General features: G+C 34.7%; 2 protein-coding genes across 2 annotated transcripts; both read right to left on the bottom strand.

The window, feature by feature from the left end:
* Positions 1 to 1,796: 1,796 nt before the first annotated feature.
* On the bottom strand, positions 1,797 to 11,507 carry LOC137811779 (alpha N-terminal protein methyltransferase 1). Its single transcript, XM_068613610.1, has 8 exons — positions 11,156 to 11,507; positions 10,873 to 11,017; positions 10,532 to 10,590; positions 5,822 to 5,938; positions 4,843 to 4,944; positions 3,968 to 4,022; positions 2,422 to 2,519; positions 1,797 to 2,161 (listed from the first exon to the last, which is right to left on the bottom strand). The coding sequence occupies exons 1-8, from the start codon at positions 11,408 to 11,410 to the stop codon at positions 2,036 to 2,038; spliced, it is 957 nt and encodes a 318-aa protein (XP_068469711.1). The 5' UTR covers positions 11,411 to 11,507; the 3' UTR covers positions 1,797 to 2,035.
* Positions 11,508 to 12,745: 1,238 nt separating this feature from the next.
* LOC137809444 (zinc finger BED domain-containing protein RICESLEEPER 3-like) lies at positions 12,746 to 13,651 on the bottom strand. Its single transcript, XM_068610553.1, has 2 exons — positions 13,004 to 13,651; positions 12,746 to 12,904 (listed from the first exon to the last, which is right to left on the bottom strand). The coding sequence occupies exons 1-2, from the start codon at positions 13,649 to 13,651 to the stop codon at positions 12,746 to 12,748; spliced, it is 807 nt and encodes a 268-aa protein (XP_068466654.1).
* Positions 13,652 to 20,574: the final 6,923 nt, after the last annotated feature.

The following is a 20,574-nucleotide window of genomic DNA, read 5'->3' as shown; positions in this document are numbered from 1 at the left end:
AGTAAAAATATGAGTGAATGTTTTTTTTTCTTTTGTTTATATTAAAGATAATAAGATTTAAACTTATGTAAACATTAAATTTAAATTTATTAAAGTTTTTTTAATTATGTTATTCTGTATTTTTAAATTCGGTATTAGTTTGATCACATTTACTTGATTGATTAAGATTTGATTAACATTGAAAAATATTTTTAAACTTGTAAGAAACATTTAATTAGAATTAATTTTAGGAATAAATGGATTCTAATTATAATCTTTGAAACTCTTGATTTATAATACTCATTTATTAGTTGTAATTTACAACCGATTGAAAACATCGTTAATAAATTTATATTCGCCTGTTTAATAATTAAAATTGAATAATTTTTATCTCTTTATATTTTAATATTTATTTTTATTTTATTCAAGAGTAAATTAAATTTTATATAAATTTACCATCAAACATTGTATTACGTATTTTATTAGTTCCTTACAATTTGGTGTTTGAACTTAAAAATCTATTTTACTACATTAGACTTGGTATACTTGCTAAAATTCTTAACATTCACTCTAGGTCCTTGAATTGTATATTGACTTCAAGTTAGTCTTATTTTAGTCTAAATTTAAAATTAATATCTCAAAGCATTTTCACGTTAGTATTAGATCGAATTTTTATCATTGAATAAAAAATTATAACTAATGATGGAACTTTCTTTGCTTAAGACCATCATTAACAGTAGAGTATATTTTTTAACTAATAAATAAGGTGTTCTCTTTAGATTGATTGTTCTTCCTGATCTTCCTTCTTGGTGTCCTTCTACTATTTTTCTTCTTTATGACCTGATATTAGTGTTCATAATCCTTCTTAAACCAAACATTGGCAGGGGACATTGAAGCCATTGCTAAAGTCATTTAAGGGCGTCAAGGCTAAGTATTTGATTGGTCAGTTTTGTTATAATGGACTAAGATCCAGCTCACTCACATCAAAGACACAAAGGAATAATGGAAGATACTTTTACATTTGCCCATTACCCAAGGTGTTCATCTTACTCACATAAAGTTAGTATTTTTATTCTGGTTTCAGGATGTTGAAAGAAACTATAAATATTTTGCTTGGGAATTATAATTGAAGTGCACTCGAGTGGAGTTCATGAAGGGATGAAATGTGGAAAATAATGTGGTTGTGAAGCTTCAGAAGTTGATAGAGGAGCTGATTTTTTTCTTAAATTAGGATGTTTTTTGTTGTTTATGATGAGTCTGATTCTTATTTATTTTGCAAGTTTGATGAGTTCTTTCCCTTTAATTGTGGACTGTTTATTGCAACAACTGGCCAACATAATCATTTATAAGTCCATATTGTTCTTCAAACTTTCCTCAACTTGTAGTCTTATCTCCTTTAGTGCCTTGAAGATCATGATGTCATCAACATGAATAACAAAAACTCATTTCATGAAATCAAAAGCTTGTGCATCTGTAAGTGATGGTTGTACAAGTAGTAGTTATGCCAAACCCATGTCCTCCCAGTCTGTTTATTTCTAAAATGAGGTTAGTACCAGAAGTTTTGATTTGAAAGGATTTCTTCTACTCATTTTATGAACATAATCTATCATCCACACTCTTTTTTATGTACAAATGGTGCCCTTGTCATTTTTTGTCCATTTAATCTCTTTAATGTTTTGGATATAATCTTTCAATATCTTATTGAAAATGGCCAGTGTATCAAACTCCATTCTCAACTCCAAGTACGAACTGAGTCAGAAACATGTAGGCATGCAATAAGAAACTCATGCTAAACCCCCAAACAAAATGCCATGAAGTGATAGCAAAGTCGTCTCTAATTGGTTAATAGTAGCATAATGTTAGGCGGATAAATATGGTAAAAACTCAAAAATTCACCTAGCCATAAAATTCGGATAACTGAGATAACAAAAAAATTGCATTCAGCATAAGAGCCTGTTACAGTGCCTTGACTCAACAAATGAATGCCTACTATACATACAACATGGACCACCTCTCAGTTGAAAGAAAAATGCTTCAGGGAGAATAAGGCGAATATTCACATAATGATTTTAGGTCTATTGGTTGATGTTTTGGATTTTGAACGGAGAGCCCTTTTAGGAGCGTCTGTAGTTAATGCATACATCTTCACAGCAAATAATTCTTCAGGGAATCCTTTCTGTTCCTGATAGAACAAAATAGCTCACTTAGAAAACATGGTAAAACTAAAAAACATGTAGAAAGAGACTCACAAGAAAAGTGACTGAACCTGATGGGACATAAAAGGAATCCTATGGTAAAACTTAAAAAGTAAATAAACAAGGACATCACGTGGAAAGCTCTTTCTACATGCTTTTAGCAGCAGAACAACAGTGTGAAACACAAATGATAAAATCTAACTTTTCAGGAAATAACACATTCTTTTTATTGGAAAATAACACTTACCTTTAATCTGTAAACATGTAATCCACATTGAGAAAATAGCTCTTTGAAGTACTTATCGGATCTTGTAACGCTTCGATCTTCATTGTCAAGCACAAATCCTGCACGGAACAAAGCATGAAAAAATCATATAGGAAACTTCCACTACAACGCAGGTATAAATTAATTGATGACAGTTACAAAACTGAAATTGTAACATTACATCATTCAAGATGATAAATAATGGAGTGGAGTGAAATAAATTTATTCCCAGTACCACCCTTCTAATTTTAGTTGCTTACCAAAAATGGCTAATGAATATTTCATCCCATTCTTTTAGACTTACCAATAGAATACAAAAAGTTTAATTGTAGAAATTATAGGGAATAGGTATGAAGGGAGGACAGGGAATACTCAATGATAAATTCATATTCATATTGGTATTAATGATGTGACATAGGAGATTAAATAACAAAAACAGAACATGAAAAATAAAGAAATGTGGAGACTATTCTTGGGAGATCATGTAAGATAGTGACAGAGAGTTGCTTCAGTGTGAATGGCATTCGAAGACAATTGATTACCCACCACCACTCCAAACACACTAAACAACATAAACTATCCACTATTGTGTTAAGACTAAACTCATTTTATGCTTAAAACAGCTAATGATCAAAAGCTTACTAAGAGCTTTAAAAACGTGTCCCCACATTTCAATTAAAACTTAACACGCTAAAACAATTTGTTCTCAATTTAAGAAGTTTATTTGTGGTACTGTTCTAACATCTTAACATTGACTTATAAACTTAAAATTGTTGCTCCATTATTTTAAATATCAGTCCTTTGTATCTATGCTCGGGACTCTCCCTGTTAGGGAAACCATAGGAAGCGAGGAGAAGGTGAATGTATGATCAAATACTAAAGGTTTGTTTTGGATAATCTATTCGATCAAAGCATTTCTAGGAAAGAAAATAAAATAAAACTTCTTCATAAACTAATATTAGCTTATAGACAAGTTAAAAAATAATCTTTTGGAGAAGTTAATATGATAAAATTTCTACAAATTAGCTCATAACATTGACTTATAAACTTAAAATTGTTGCTCCATTATTTTAAATATCAGTCCTTTGTATCTATGCTCGGGACTCTCCCTGTTAGGGAAACCATAGGAAGCGAGGAGAAGGTGAATGTATGATCAAATACTAAAGGTTTGTTTTGGATAATCTATTCGATCAAAGCATTTCTAGGAAAGAAAATAAAATAAAACTTCTTCATAAACTAATATTAGCTTATAGACAAGTTAAAAAATAATCTTTTGGAGAAGTTAATATGATAAAATTTCTACAAATTAGCTCATAATTAGCTTGTGGAGAAACTCAGTCAATTTTTCTTATCTTCTTTTTTCAAAATGCTTATGGAGAAGTTTATCCAAGACCCTAAATACAGTCAAGTTTGACATATAGGGGTCCTAGAAAAGGTTCCTGAGCCAGTTTTATTAGTTTAATAAAACCTAAGAAATAAATCATTCAGTATCATTAGAAAGACAAAAATGCAGCAAAGATGAAAGTACCAGATCTGGCAATATTCTCCTTCAGGACAAAAAATCCACCTGGTTTGAGGCCAACCTATAGCAATGTATAAGCAAATGCCATCAGACAGAGTACAAGTATGAAAGTGATAAAAGTTATGACTTCAATTCAAGTGAGGGACAACAGTAATGGCAGGCAAACACTGCATGTTTAGGCAAAAAATAGAAAGACAAATTAGTGACCCCACAAATTAGCAAATCACCAACAGTATAATAGCTTCAATCCAACAAAACCATCATATTACAAATAAAATGAAACTGTGTATATGATTATGTATAACCCACAAACCAACGAAAGCACAAACCATCAATCTTTAATAGTGATAAATAAATTATATACAAGCTTTCTGGTTATAAAATATTTCTGCATAACCAAATTGCAAATAGCAAGTATAGTTTCTTCCTATAACCAGATCCATTTAAATTTTGTGTAAGAGAAGATTATTTTTTAATACTATAGAAGCAGAAAAAAATATTCTTTTAGAATGATTATCTGTATACATTATACATTATTTTAGAAATGATGACTATTATTTTTACAATCTAATCTCATTCACTACAATTACACAAGACTTGTGCATTACTAGCAAAGCAAGCACCCAGGCAAATAACGTTGGTAAATCTATGACAAATGTGAACCAAAATGAACAATATCAATCATTGCTAAGTAGAAATAATTAATAAACTACATTACATTACTTTATCATCTTTTGCATTCTAAAGAATTGGTAGATAAAGATGAAGCCTCATGTAAATAGTTCCCTAATACAAAATTACTTGTTTTATTGTTTTCCCTTAACTCTCAATTACAAATGCCCAATCTACAGAGAATATTAAACAAAGAATAGACGGCTTACCTTTGCTCTCTTAAAAAATGAAACAAAATCTTCATCCGTAAGATGACCAATACACCATTGAATCCATATTACATCATATCTTCCAGCATCTGGTGTAAAATCCTAAAGCAAGGAAAGCAAGAGGTGCTCAATAACATTACTGAAGAATAGACAAAAAGGTAGTACTAAAATTATTAATGCCCAGCAAAAAATATCAAAAGTGTTAAGAGATATCAAATTAACTTGAATGCTTCGACTAAAGACTATCATGAGTATGGTCACAAAATACGTAGTTCCTAATTTATTTTAAGAATTAGTAAGCAGAGGAAGAGTAGGTAGAGAGAGCAACCATTGAATTTGTAGTATTATAAATACCATAGAAGGTCTCTTGGAGCATTTACAATAATATGTAGCTGCTTCAAGGCCTGCATCTTAACAAAGATAAATGCTAATTTCCATATATTTATTTACTGGTTAAATGTTTATGAAAAAAAAAATCTCACCAAATACTGCCTGTAAAACTTATATTTTCCGTGACAGACAGAAAATATGAAAAGAAATAACTAGTGTTTAAAAGACAAAAACATAAGAAGACCATTTAAAAGTTTGAACTATCGAAGTAACTTCCTAAAATTATAAGAAATACTAGTCTTCCGATTATTCAATAAAATATTTATGATAAATGCCAGTTTCCAGGTAGCTATTTACTTGTTAGATGTGAGAGCTCATAAAAGAAAAATATACAATATTGCTTGTGAAAACTTACAATGTCCCATAACAGCCAAATAATACGGAAAGCCATAATATAGATGTTCAATCATAGAAATTTAGTTCATATTAGCTATTTTTTCTATTTTACTCATGTGACCTGTTCAATCCACCGCTAGTTCCCACCACAAAGGCAGCTTTATCACACCAGGTTGCACATCACTGTAATATGGCTAGTATCTAATCTAATGAAATAAATATGCTGTCATTTTCATGGAGGTGAAGTACACACCTGAAGAGGAACACAGTAAAAATTAACAGCTTTGTGCACTGTATTTGTCTGACATTCCAGAGCCAAAGTTTCACGAGCAGTCTCTAAGAAATGTGATACTGGCTCCAGGAGATCAACCTGAAATTTATAACAAACAAGAAATATAAGATGTTAATTAACATAAAGTATCCCTAAAATATCAAAGCATGGTAGAATTCCAGATTGAATTAAAAGAATAAAGAAAATTATAGACAAATAGAAGAGATGCTAGGTCAAATCAATAATATACATACATATATACATACACACACACACACACACACACACATATATATATATATGAGAGGATAAAGGGCTTACAGCAAAAGCTTAAGGAAAGAGAGAAAAATCTCCCCTAGGACTCTAGGTTACAAATAGACACAACACAAAACAGCTTTTGCTCAAGATAATAAATTGAATCCAAGCTCCTCTCCAGGATTTTTGTCAAAAATTTTGCATGTTGATCATTGAAGCCAACAAACTCGGTGCAAATTTCCTTGAACAACAACTTTTCCCTAACAAAATAACAGTAAATTTCTCTGTGTTTTGTTCTCTCATGAAATAAAAGGTTGGAAGCAATGTGAAGAGTTGCATGATTATCATAATACATCCTAATTTGTTGAATTTAAAAAAACCTCAGTTCTTGGAGAAATTGCTTTATCCACACAAGGTCAGAAGTGATTGATGGAATTGCCCTATAAGCAAATACATTATGTTTCTTGCTTTTCCAAGAAATAGTATTCCCTCCAATGAAAAACAATATTTAGTAGTGGAACATCTATCTATAGAAGACCTTGCCCAATCAGCATCATAATATCTAGATATTTGGGTACTTCTTTTATCGTCATATAGTAGACCATATCTTGGAGACTTTTTGAGGTATTCTAGTTAACAATGCAAGGAGCCTGCATAAACTGATTGACCACACAGCCAACAAAAGATAGGTCAAGCTTAGTAATAGTGGGATAAATAAGTTTTCCCACAAGTCTTACATATCTCTCTAGATTTGAAATTAGTTTGTTCTACCATTAGTTTTTTATTTGAACCCATGGGACTATGCACAAGTCTACAATCAATTATTCCTGTTTCTTTCAACATATCTAACGCACATTTCCTTTGAGAAATCACAATACCTTCCCTTTTTTATGGAGCCAATTCAATGCGTAGGAAGTATTTAAGACACCTAAGATCTTTGGTAAGTATTTGCACAAATATTGCTTTAGCAGAGCAATTTTGGTAGCATCATTTGTTACGAACCAAGAAAAACACACCCAAAGATAAACCAAGAACACAAATTCTACTGAATAATCTTTGTATTATTGCTTCTGCACTTTACATTCAGAACATTCACAAAGAAAACGATTATTCCTTTTACATAGGACTTTTCCTGTCTACCAAACTGAATTCAAAAAATGTAACCCCCTTCACTAAACCGGTTGTTCTTTATTTAAAGACCACTAACTGCACTAACCGCACTATCCGCTACCTTACCCTTTATTCCTTACATTTTTCCTATAATATACCTTCCAAGTCCTATCCTGATTTTGTGTCCTAACATAACTCCCCTCAGACAAAACAACCTTGTCCTGAAGGTTAAATTCTGGAAACTGTTCCTGAATGGTCTTCACATCCTCCCATGTCGCTGTGTCCATATCCCCCTCATTTCACTTTATTAAGATTTGTGGGATGGATGCTCCTTCTCCTCTTCTTCCTCGTCTACATTGTCCTCCATCTGCCCACAACAACCCCTGATTCTCCTTCGTTGGGCCTCACTCATCCTCTGCACAAGTAATTACCCTCAAATTCTTCTTTGGACAACGATGCCTTGAACTGTACGCCCCTCCACAGTGGAAGCATCTTCCTTCTTCCCTTCGTCTCACATACTCCGGATAAGGGAGTGTCCTAGAACCCTTGTTCCTTGATCCTTCTCCTGGCCGAAACTCTCTGTTGGAGGAAGCAGTCTCCTTTATCGCATTGCTAGCCACGCTAGACGTCATCATCCCACTGTTTCCCCTATACACTTCAGTACGGCCTGTAATTCCCGAACATCGAAATGAAGCCATACTCTTGAACCCATTGTTGCCCCCCTTTTCTTCATTGAAAGCCTCTTCTACATCAAGGCAATCTCCCTTGCTCTCATCACCTCTTTTGGATCATGAGGTCTGATTTGATTCCGAATCTTGGTTTGTAATTCCGCAAAGAGTTACCCCAACAATTGCTCCTCCCCTGTCGGCGACGCCTGTGACACTAACCCCTTGAATTCTTGAAAGTATTCCTCCACTCTTCCATTCTGTTTGAGTTTGGCCAGCTTCTCAAACACAAAACACCTCTCTTTTCCACCAAACCTCCGGTTCAATGCCATGGAGAATTCTTCCCAAGAATGGTTCTTGGCGTCTTTCTCCAAAAAGTGAACCACGAATTGGCATTGCCCTCCATGCTGATGAAAGCCAATTGCAACCTTTCTCAGGATGAGACACTCTGTACCTCGAAGAACTTCTCGACTCGGGCTAACTCCACCCTCCTGGTCCAGGGTTTCAATTCCCCTTCCTCTTCCATATCCAATTTGTTCCTGTGTCTGGACTGGTCTTCCCTTCTTTCTTCCCCGTTCACTGAGCTTTCCCCTCTGTCGGACATTTTATCTCCCTTCTTAAATTCCTGCAGCAATTCCTTTATGTCAAGAATGCTCCCCTTTAGCCCGCTAATGTCTGTCTTTAGGCCGTTAATATCTGTCTTCATCTTCGCCATTAATCTCCCCTGTTCGTTGGTTACTTTCTCTAAAGCCATGGTCCTTTGTTCCATCCTCACTTCCTTTTTTTTTTATCCGGCAGGTCGGACCAATTTGTTCTGAACCAAGAAAAACACACCCAAAGATAAACCAAGAACACAAATTCTACTGAATAATCTTTGTATTATTGCTTATGCACTTTACATTCAAAACATTCACAAAGAAAACGATTATTCCTTTTACACAAGACTTTTCCTGTCTACCAAACTAAATTCAAAAAACGTAACCCCCTTCACTAAACCAGTTGGTCTTTATGTAAAGACCACTAACCACAATAACTGCACTAACCACACTAACCGCTACCTTACAAACCACTAACTGCTACTTTATAAATCACTAACCGCTACTTTATAAATCACTAACCGCTACTTTATAAATCGCTAACCGCTACCTTACCATTTATTCCTTACATTTTTCCTATAATATACCTCTCCAAGTCCTATCTTGATTTTGTGTCCTAACATCATTCCCTATAATAATTTTATCATCAACGTACATAATTAAATAAATACAATTTGAGAACATGAATGACAATTAAAAAACTGATTAATTTGCTTCATTGCTTTTTAGTCCAAAGATTTAAACAATACATAGAGATTGTTTGTGATCATCTCAATTTACACACCAACCTAGACTCTCTCTGCACAACAAAACTAGGAGATTGCTCCATGTAGATGTTTTCCTCCTAATTACCATGGAGGAAAACATTCTTAATATCCAATTAATGAATAGGCCAATGGCGAAAAGCTGCCATAGCAAAGAAGAGAGGAGAATAGTCATTTTTTTTTCTACAAGAGAAAAAGTATAACTATGATCCAAACCATATATTTGAGTATATTATTTCGCCACCAATACAGATTTAAGGAGATCAACCTCGCCATTTGGCCCAACTTTAATGGTGTACACAAATCTACAACTAATTATCTTTTGCTCAAGTGGCAGGGGAACTAAGTCCCATGTGTGATTATGTTCAAGAGGTTGTATTTCAACAATCATGGTTTGTTGCCATTCATTTATTGAAATGGTAATAGAGGACACAGAGTAAATAAATGAGAAGTACGAAGGGGATAACCATTGATAGCTTATAAACTTGTAAACAAGATGAGGATTACAAGTAGAATGGATACCTTTTCTAAGAGCAATGTGTCAATTAGAATCTTCATTATTAGTAGGCATGGTATTGAGTGACAATGGTGAAGGACTTGATGAAGAGGACTCAATATAATATTGGACCAATAACTCTAGTGGGTTTGAAGTAGAAAAGGAACCTATAGGCTTGGGTTGACTTAAGGTATCATGAGCAAGGAAGACAAGGGTTCAACCACCGAAATGGATAAGACCTATTAGACAGTACAGGAGTGACTTTGTGAAGAGAAGAAAGGAAGAAAGATGTTTCTTCAAAAAAGGTGAAACTTGCAAACAAATAGTACCTTTTTGTTTAGGAGAATAACAACGATATCCCTTTTGGAGGCGAGAAGATCCTAGGAAGACACATTTGATGGCTCTTGTTGAGTGTTTGTCCAAACCCGACACATGTCATGTAGAGAACGCACACAACCAAAGACAGAGGGAACAACATGAATCAGAGGTTCATTAGGAAACATAATGGACTAAGAAATTTTCTTATCAAGGGAAAAGAAGACATTCTATTGATAAGAAAAGAAGTCGTAAGAATAGCATCACCCAGGTGATGAACTAGTATATTAGCACCAAATAATGTGTGTGCAATTTCAACCAAGTGTATAACAACATATGCAGATTTATTTGTTAGTTATGAACTACAGAAGACTGACTCGAAAGAACATAACAACATATGCAGCAACAATTACTCAATATAAGCGTCGTTAGTTATGAACTATAGAAGACTGACTCGAAAGAAATAGACAAGGAAAGTAAATCTGACAAACCTCATTGAAGTATCTTATTAAAAGATTTTTGGTGACTCTGCCAATGCCAGAACCACAATCTGAAATTCAAAGTTTGCTGATTAGATCATCCATGCCCAAAAATAAATATTAAAAGCGATTATTGTATTACATTCAACAAAGGAAGATACCAAATAATGTCATAAATCCCAAAAGCACTCAGGAAATCAAACTAAAACACACTAGCCACCTATCCCAAGGAAAAAATCAAGTAAAACCTAAGCAACAGTCTCATTCGATTTAAAAATCTATGAAACAACATCACCAAGAATCCATTGGTTTTCACAAGTGGAGTTCAAGAACAAAGGGGCAAGAAAGAGTACCAAGAACAACAAGCGGTTGACGTGTGCCATCAGCAGGAAAACGTTCGGATAGGAGAATCTTCAAGAAATCCTCACTGCAACTTATGTCAGGCTCATTCACATTTGCAAACCCTCCCAATACCCCATCCATAGTTGGATTAACACCCTGCTCTCACAAACAATCAAAAAGAAAACTTTACAACAACATATTAATTGCAACAAACCCCAGAAGAAAATATCCAAAAAATATTTAATTTGTCCTGGAAAAAACAGAAATCCATATAAGAAACACAGACAAATATACCTCCCAGTAGGAGACGCCATCGCGATACCACTCGGTCTTCTTGCTAGGGTCACCCGCGTGTTCCCTCCACATTTCGTCGGCGGTCTTGAATTCACGGCCATGGGAATCTAAGCCAGTGGCGTCCATACAGTTGATTTTCCGGTTTGGGAAGAAAGAGAGAGAAGGAAAGTGCGAATGAGGAGCAGAAGCAGTGAATTCCTGAGTGCGTGTGCAACTGCTAAACAGAGAATAAGAAGGAACCCAATTACACAGCATAATCAAGACTCAAAAACAGGCCCAAATTTTCTTCTGTGTCGCACTGTTCTTCAGCATGGAAAATTAAATTAAATTAAAAATTAAAACAAAATTTAAGTATATGAAAGTGAATGATTTATCCTCTAATATAAAGACAAGTAGGGATGGTAAAGCGGGCCAGCCCGCCCCGCATTGGCCCGCCCCACGCTTGGCCCACAAAAATGCGGGACGGGTTGGCCGCCCCGCAAAGTTATTGCGGGCTAGAATTTTCTACCCGCCCCGCATAAGAGTTGGCCCGCGGGTTTGTGGGCCAGCCCGAGTTCTTTTTTTAAAAAAAAATTAAATATATTTTTTTTTTACATTTTGTTCTTAAAAAATTGTCAAATTAAACTTATATATTTGTTATTATCAAACCTAATTTTTTTTCCTTTCTTTTCAAATATAGTCAAACGTCAAAACATTAAACATTAAGATAAATATCAAATATCACTATTCTTCCACTTTCAAAACATTAAAAATACCTAATTCAAAACATTAAACATAAACATTAATTCAAAAACATTAAACTTATTGACATTCTTCCATTTCAATAACATTGGATGCCACCTTAGAAGAACTTTCATCCATTTTTTCATAATTATAATCTTCCCCGTCATCTGCATATATTAAAACAATGACAATTAATTAATTAATTTTTCATAAAAATAATACAATAAAAATAAGATAACTTTTGGCTCAATTGAAGGCTTGGTCATGGGTAACTTCTAAAATACCCTTTGCTTGCTTCTCCTTTTTTGATTGGTGTCTTGCTCCTTTATTGTGTTTGAAATCGATTTAATTGGCATGACCCAGTTTAGGGTGATAGGTATCTCTATTTCGATGGTTGTTGGTTTTTGTGGGCTGTTGGGTTGGTGGATAAGGGTTGTTGTTCTTTTTACCCCTTGTTATGGTTAGTGAGTTTGTATTGGGTTTGTTTTGAGTTTGTACGGGATTGTACGGGTTTGTACGGGTTTGAACGGGTTTTTAGTGGTAGATTTTTTTCTCTCTCATTTTGTTGGTTTGGGAGACCTGAGATTTGATTCATATTATATAGGTATGTATAAGGTTGAATCACCCCTTAAGTGGTTCCTGTTATTCAATCCTTATTGCTGATAAAAAAAACAATAAAAGTAAGATAAAATAAAATAATCGAATTACCTTCAGAAAATCCATGCTTCCAACTAGAAGTACAAATGATTGCTTCCACGTTTTCAGGCAAAAGTCGATTCCTATACTTGTTAAGAATTCGAGAACCAATGCTAAATGCAGATTCTGATGCAACTGTGGTTATAGGGATGCTCAACAAATCTCTAGCCATTAAAGCAAGATCAGAAAACGTTGACTATTATTTTTCCACCAATCTAACACATCCATCTGCTCTGAATAGTCAAAATCCAAAGTTGGTTCATCCAAATAAGTGTCAAGTTGTGACCTTCCAGCTTTATTAGCTACTTGAAGCTTGCGCATTTTTAATTCCTATAATGATGTAATAAGTCAGTATAATGGATTGCTGTAAAAAAAAATTAGAAATGAATTAAAGTGCATTAATAAGTATTATTAAAGTAAATAACTTACATCAAAAAGACTTGGTTTAGACATAGATGATGAGAATGAAGATTGTCCTTGCCTTTGCTTTTGAACACTTGATGATGTTGTGAAACCTTTGGTAGAATATTCAGCAAAGAGTTTGTATAATTTTTCCTTGATCTTTTTCAATTTTAGTTCCCAAGTAAGTGAATCAATTTTTTCAAAGCAAAATTCCAATGTTTCTAACTTCATCCTTGGGTCTAAAATTGCACCAAATGCAAGTACAACGCTATATTCATCCCAATATTTCTCAAACTTTACTATCATCAATTTAGCCATGTTCTTAATTAGTACATCTTCATCCTTCACATTTTCCATCAATAAACGCTGAATTTTCCAAACTTGTAAAAAATACAAGTTGGAAGTAGGATAACTTGTAGCAGAAATCAAGTTAGTGATTTCATAAAAGGGTAACAAGAACTCACAAATTTTTCTAGCTCTCTCCCACTCTTCCTCTGTAAGGCAATATTTATAAGATTCATCAACCAAATGCAAGCTTCCAAAAACACGTTGATATTTAAGAGCACTATTAATCATCAAATAAGTGGAGTTCCATCTTGTAGGGACATCAAGACACAACCCAGATGATGCATCAATATCACTAAACCTTTCAAGGCATTGTTTAAATTTCACCATTCTACTTTCCGAACCCCTCACATACTTATGCTATTTCTAATTTGGTCCAAAGCATCACCAAGCACCTTTAATCCTTCTTGAACAATTAAATTCAATATGTGTGCACAACAACGAACATGAAAGAATTCACCACCACATATCAAACCATTTTGAAAAATAAGTTTCCTTTTTAAAGTATTTTGGAGAACATCATTAGCAGAAGCATTATCCAAAGTCAGAGAAAAAATCTTTTTCTCTAGTCCCCAATCTTGTAAAAATTCATTAATTTTCTTAGACAACTCAAAACCTGTGTGAGGGGGAGGCATATGACAAAAGTTTAGTAGCTTGGTATTTAACTTCCAATTCAGGTCAACAAAATGTGCAGTCAATGATATGAAACCCTCAGTATTAATAGATGTCCATAAATCAGAAGTTAAGCATATCCTACTAGGAATGGAAACAATCAATTCCTTAAGCATTATTTTTTCTTTCATATACATTCTCCCAATATCTGCCTTAACAGTGTTTCTAGAAATCATAATTGCATCAGGACACAAGTAGTTTATCCAAGTCCTAAGTTCGGGATACTCAACAAATTTGTAAGGCAAATTGTGGCTAATAACTAGATTAGACAACAATTCCCGATGTACAACTTGATCTATTTTTTTTGCCTTCAACTTTCCCTGCATATCCAAAATCATTTGACCCACATCTTCAGATTTTCTTTTAACACATTTCATAATATGACGATTTAAATGAGAAGTCCCATATTTTCTTCCGCAAGTTATATATATTTTGTTGCAACTATTGCACTTTGCCCTTTCTTTTCCATCCTTTCCCTCCTTAATCCTAGTAAAATACCTCCAACAATCAGATGTGCTAGTCTTATCCCTTTTCTTTTTTTCAGGTTCAACAGTTTCAGATTGTTTCTCAGTATTATCATCTTCAAAGTCACAAAGAGGCATGTTACATTCTTCATCCATTACAATCAATTTGCAAATTAAGATCCTGTTGGAAAATATAGAATCCCTAATTTATATGCAGATAAACCCAAATACCCAATTTATATCAAAATTTCAAACAAAATAAACACAAATCCCCAATTTACATAAAAAATTCAAAACAAATAAACACAAATCCCCAATTTATATCAAAATTTCAAACAAAATAAACACAAATCCCCAATTTACATAAAAAAATTCAAAACAAATAAACACAAATCCCCAATTTATATCAAAACTTCAAATCAAATAAACATAAATCTCCAATTTATATCAAAATTTCAAATCAAATAAACATAAATCCCCAATTTATATCAAAATTTCAAACAACATAGACATAAATCTCCAATTAATTTGTAGAAAAAAAAGTTGCCTTGTGTGGTGGAGAAGGAGTGGCGACAGTAGCTGCAACAATGGTGCAGTGCGGAAGTGATCGGAGGCGGCACGAGCGAGGAGAGGCGGTGCGATGGAGCAGCAGTGGCGTGAGCAAGCGGAGTCGCAGCGGTGTTGCCGAAAGCGTTTGTGTGTGGACCGTTTGGGAGCAACAACTGAGTCCCTGTGAGATGTGAGTGCGATTGTGTTGTGTTTCTTTCTTTGAAATTTTGTGAAAATCTAATTACGTTGCCCTGCAGCTACTAAGTGCCAATTTTTTTTTCTTGCGGGTTTACGGGCCAGCCTGCCCCGCCCCGCTACTGGCCCGCGCGGGTTGCGGGCTAATGCGGGGCGGGCTAATGCGGGTTAGCGGGTTGAAAAGGTCAGCCCGCCCCGCTTTGCCATCCCTAAAGACAAGTGAGTAAGAGATTTGTGCCTCTAAAAAAATGGTTGCTTCTTTTTAATATTTCGAATAAAAAAATAATTTTAAAATATAATTAAGAGTTTTAAATATTTATTTCGCATATCTATACCTCTATATATAAGTCCCTCTTAACTGTTTTTTTTTTGTTACAAATTATTTTTCAATTTTACCCTTTTATCAATATTTATTTTATTATTTTATTTTAGATATTTCAATCATTTCATGCTCTTTTTTCCAGCAGTTACTAAATGTTACTAAATATACAACCAAGATTTGGCTTTGAAAATTGTTTTTTCTTTTTCTTTTTAAAACTAATATTTTCTTTATTTTTGAAAATTAATATTTAGTAGTGAGTGTTCTGTCTGCACATAACATGTTCTTGGTTGATTCTCTTTTATTGTTTTATTATTTTATTTAATCATTTTGTAACTACTTTAACAATTGGAAAATGTTACTTAAATAAAAAAATAAGTCTTAATATTAAATTTGAAAAAAAAATGATTGGAAGACGTGTAGAGGTTTGTGTTTTTTTTTTTTGAAAAAGAAGTTATTAAAAAAACATTGTTGGTGAAAGATGGTTTCTTTGGCACGTGTGAGATGTTACCGGTGTAAACAAAGAAGGGTTAGTTGAATCTATATAAAGGGTTGGAAGAGAAAGAAAAAAAAAACAAAAGATTGAAAATATAAGGAACGAAGAAAGTCGTGGAGACCGTCAAGGAAACTTCAACAAACATTGGTTCATCTGTCTGGGTTGGAGAAGATCAAAGTCACTCTCCATGAGAAGTTTAGTCTCTTATGCATTTCTGTTCATTCTCAATGTTACATCTTCAATTAACAACCACAATTTTTCTTGATAGTGAGCATATGAGTGCACATGATGAAAGGAAAGAACATGATCTTCAATCATTGTTGTTGGTGCATTCGAGGATCCTGATTATAGTGGCTTTGGTCACATGCTCTGCTCACGTTACAGGTTTTGTGAGTGGAGGATGGATGTAGGTGTTTTGTAAGTGCAAACTTGTGTTTTTGGGTCTGTGTTTTTGTAGGTTAAGTTTTTTTGGTTGTTCAAGTTGTATAACCAGTTTGTGGTTTGTAAACGGGTTGAGATACCCTGAAGTATCCCTCTTAATTTAATTTATTCATTGCTGATAAAAAAAATGACAACCAGAAGAAATAAGAGAAGATAAATGAGACTAAGATGGAGAAGCGTCGGGCACATCAACATCAACACAATGTTGTCACCAAGCAATCTGTCGTTGTTGGACAAGCCCACACCCCATGTACCCCGTGAACATAACCAAACAATAACAATGACGGAGTCTGATAATGTGCATAATTATTTATCATGGTCTGAGTCTGGACATGGGAAACTTCCACCAATGGAAACTATCACTGTCGTGGATATAACTACCCAAACTAACATTGTGGGAGGAAGTGCTTTACGAGTGTTGTACTATTTGTCTATTAGGGTAGTTTACCTTACATTGTATACTTTTTTGTGTATCTCCTAATTCATAACATTTTAGTTATAAGACCAGTTGAAAGTGTAGTTGTCAATACTATTTTTCCCTTTTTTTTTCTTTTTTAATTTCATGAAAAGAAATCAGTAAATTATCTATTTCATAACATTTAATTTATTATTGAGTTATTTTATCATTATAAATTTATAGTTAATTTTAATAAATACAAATACATATATAATAATTATAAAAATAAAAAGAATTAGATGCTCAGACGCGGTTTCCGCTAGTTTTATTAAAAAAAATATAATTAAGGGAAAATAGAAAAATGATATTTGTATACCAAAACAGAAAATTTATTTATCAATACCTATATATAAATGGATTCTTCTTTTTAACTGCTCTCAATTCTTTTCCAATTTTATCCTTATATTAATATTTTGTTTTATTTCAGTATTATGGGCATTACGTTATTTTCTATTTTTTCTAAAACATTTAGTATACGTGTGATAAGTGCCTAATTTCAGTAATATTTCATATTAAAATATAGGCACTTATGAGGATTTATTGCTAATTTACATATAAAATAATCCTTAATTTATGAATTTATACATTTTTACGAGCTTTATTTGAATAAGAGCATTTTATTCCAAAATTTGGTGTTAATTGCAGATTTTTAGGGAAGATTGAAGATTTAGAATAAATGAGAATAATTTGAGCTAAAAAGTTAAAGCCGGAAGGTCCAAAATGAAAAAAGATGCAAAGAAAGATTGGGTTTTTTTTTTTATGTTTTATCATTTAGCCCATTAGCGCGACACAGGAAGCAACCTAACAACCCTAGAAAACTAGGATAAATAGAGGGTTAGAGGCTCAACCCTAGTGTGTCAGATTGATAGGAAAACACCATAGAGTGAATTCTAACCCAATTGGGAGAATGGAAGGTGCTAGAAGCATGCGTGGCTAATTCTACCCTTTGGGATTTTGAGTAATATGCTCAAACTCTTATGTATTGAGGTGATATCTTATATATTAATATTCAGTTCTTGATTGATTATTGGTATTGTTGTTTTACTTTTAATTTTCCGTGACAAATTGATAATCTTAAATCTGACCGGGAGGTATTTTTAGGGTTTGGACCTAAACAACAATACTTAACATATTTGAGTGCTAGGAATAGACTTGAAATGTTAATTGTTATTAACGTCTGAGCTTCGTTCTAAGTTGTTCTTATAATAATGCGAGGGATCGATAGTTAGGGAACATTCTTAAGGATTTTATATGCGAGGAATCAATATAAATGATTTTTATACGGGCATCAATTTCAATTAAAGAACTTAATATTGACATGTTAATCAAAATACATGAGAGTGAGAGAGATGAAACCTAATCCCTATTTTTCCAATTGAAACAACTAATTCTTTGTCTGTTTTCTTAATGATCAGTGCCAACACAATCACTTCTAAACTCTTTTTATTGTTATGTTGTTATATTTAGCGATTATTGTACTTGATAATTCACTATTCCTTGTGGGATCGATATCCGTCCTTAGGGACAATTATTACTTCTGACAAACGCGGTGCACTTGCCGTAAAAAGTCATCAACGTGGAGGGACGATTTTGAACTGAAATTGAAGTTTTGAATTTTAAATTTTGAAGATTCATTCTTTCTCTTTATCATATGTAACATTTTCTTTTAACTATTGCTTCCCACTTCTTCATTAACCTCCACATATTCTTTAACTTCTCATTTTAACATTCTTGAGAGAAATTGTTTTTGAAGAATAAAAAGAAGACCAAAAGAAAGAGAAGCATCATTCTTTCTCTTTGTAGGAATGTTTTCTTTTAAACACAAAAACGATTCTTCTGTCAATGCTCAACCAATACTTGGAGAGGGACAAAAAATCAAGCCATGATGAAGATTAACGCCTTCTTCCACGTCTCACAGTTTCACCACCCCATTCGTGCTGCTACTAGCGATAATCGACCCGTTCGTAGGAAACGCCACCGCATTCACGTAGCCATCGTCTCCGGGTTGCAAAACTACTTCAACAACGCACTGCCCTCACCAACCTCGGAGATGATAGAGTCGTTGGAAAGTGTGACATGATAGATGTGCCCGGCAAAACGATGTGCCCGGAGAGGACATGATAGATGTGCCCGGCAAAACGATGCATGTTGAGGCCGTTGGCCATGGAGAGGGAAGGGGGTTTTGTTGATTGAGGTTAACGCGATAAATATAGTGTGTTCTACTTTTGGTGGTTTCTTATACTTTTGAAATTTATTGTTGTTTCTCTCTCCCTCTCTCTTTGGGCACTGTCCCAAGACTCTTGCTCTTGAATTAAGGATTTTTTATTATTTATTAGCTATTACTATAAAAGCCTCTGCTTTGCCATATGACCCTCAAACATTATTTCATAATTCAGATTTATGGAGTATTTGCTTTGTCTCCATGTAACTATATATAATTTTGATAACTTAAAATAGAGAATTACCCAAGGTTGGCCACGCTGAATTGAAAATTTTCTTGAGACTCTGTTTACTTCTTTTTTATAAAAAGCTTTCATGTTAGGTGTCACTATGCAACTTGACATCTTAGCTAGGTTGACACCTCACGTAAAAACTAAGGGTGGTCATGGATTGGATTTTTCAAAATCCAATCTAGATCTAATCCAAATCCAAATAAATGGATTGGATTTAAAATCCATATCCACATTAGCTAGATCAAATATATTTGGATTTTTTTAAAATCCATTTAAAGTGGATTAAATCTAGATTAAATCCACTTTTTTAATTAGATTAAATCCACTTTGTCAATTACATTAAATCCATTTTGATATGGACACATACTAACTTGGCTCGAACTGGGCCTAAGCCTACTCAACCTGGATGCGAACCAACTCGACTCTACATCGGCCAGACCTAGACGGCTCGACATCAGCCAGGGCCCGGACAACTAGACATCGACTCGGGCTTGGATGAATTGACATTGGTTCGGGCCCGAAAGAGTCGACATCAACTCGGGCACAAATGACTCGACATCGATCCGGGCCTGGATGACTAAACATCGGCCCGAGCTCGGACGACTCAACATAGGTCCGTGCCCGGACGACTTGAAATTGGATCGGGCCCAAACGACTCGACATCGGCTCGGGCCCGCTCTGCTAGACATCGGTCCGGGCCCGCTCGACTCGACATCGGCCCAAGCCTAGACGACTCGATCTGGGCCCGGATGACCCGAAATCGGTCGGGGTCTGGATGAGTAAACATCGGCTCGGGCTCGGACAACTCGACATCGGTTCGTGCCCGAACGACTCGACATCGGCCCGGGCCCACTCGACTCGACATCCGTCCGGGCCTGGACGACTCGACATCGATTTGAACCTGGACTACTCGAAATTGGCCCGGGCCCTAACAACTCAATATCAGCCCGGGCCTGCTCAACTCAACATAATCTCGGCCCGCTCTGAAAGACATCGGCCCGGGCCCGCTCGGCTCGACAACGGTCCCGACCTGCTTAGCTTGACATCGGCCTAAGCTTAAACAACTCGACATCGGCCCGGGCTCGCTTGACTCGACATCGGCCCAGGCCCGCTTGACTCGACATCGATTCGGGCCCGTTTTGCTCGAAATTGATCTGGGCCCGCTCGGCTCGACATCGGCCTGGGCGACTTGATATTGGCCTGGGCC

Source organism: Phaseolus vulgaris, chromosome 2 (assembly GCF_000499845.2).
Source record: "Phaseolus vulgaris cultivar G19833 chromosome 2, P. vulgaris v2.0, whole genome shotgun sequence".
NCBI classification, from domain to species: Eukaryota; Viridiplantae; Streptophyta; class Magnoliopsida; order Fabales; family Fabaceae; genus Phaseolus; species Phaseolus vulgaris.
This window is presented reverse-complemented; position numbering and strand designations above follow the sequence as displayed.

Excerpts from the sequence above, each read along its gene's own strand:
- LOC137811779 (XM_068613610.1), bottom strand. The coding sequence starts at position 11,410 with ATGCTGTGTAATTGGGTTCCTTCTTATTCTCTGTTTAGCAGTTGCACA. Across the intron at positions 11,018-11,155 it reads ATGGCGTCTCCTACTGGGAG|GGTGTTAATCCAACTATGGA; the intron begins GTATATTTGTCT and ends TTGTGAGAGCAG. Across the intron at positions 4,945-5,821 it reads TTTACTGTGTTCCTCTTCAG|GATTTTACACCAGATGCTGG; the intron begins GTGTGTACTTCA and ends TCCTTGCTTTAG.
- LOC137809444 (XM_068610553.1), bottom strand. The coding sequence starts at position 13,651 with ATGGTGAAATTTAAACAATGCCTTGAAAGGTTTAGTGATATTGATGCA. Across the intron at positions 12,905-13,003 it reads CTAAACCAAGTCTTTTTGAT|GAATTAAAAATGCGCAAGCT; the intron begins GTAAGTTATTTA and ends ACATCATTATAG.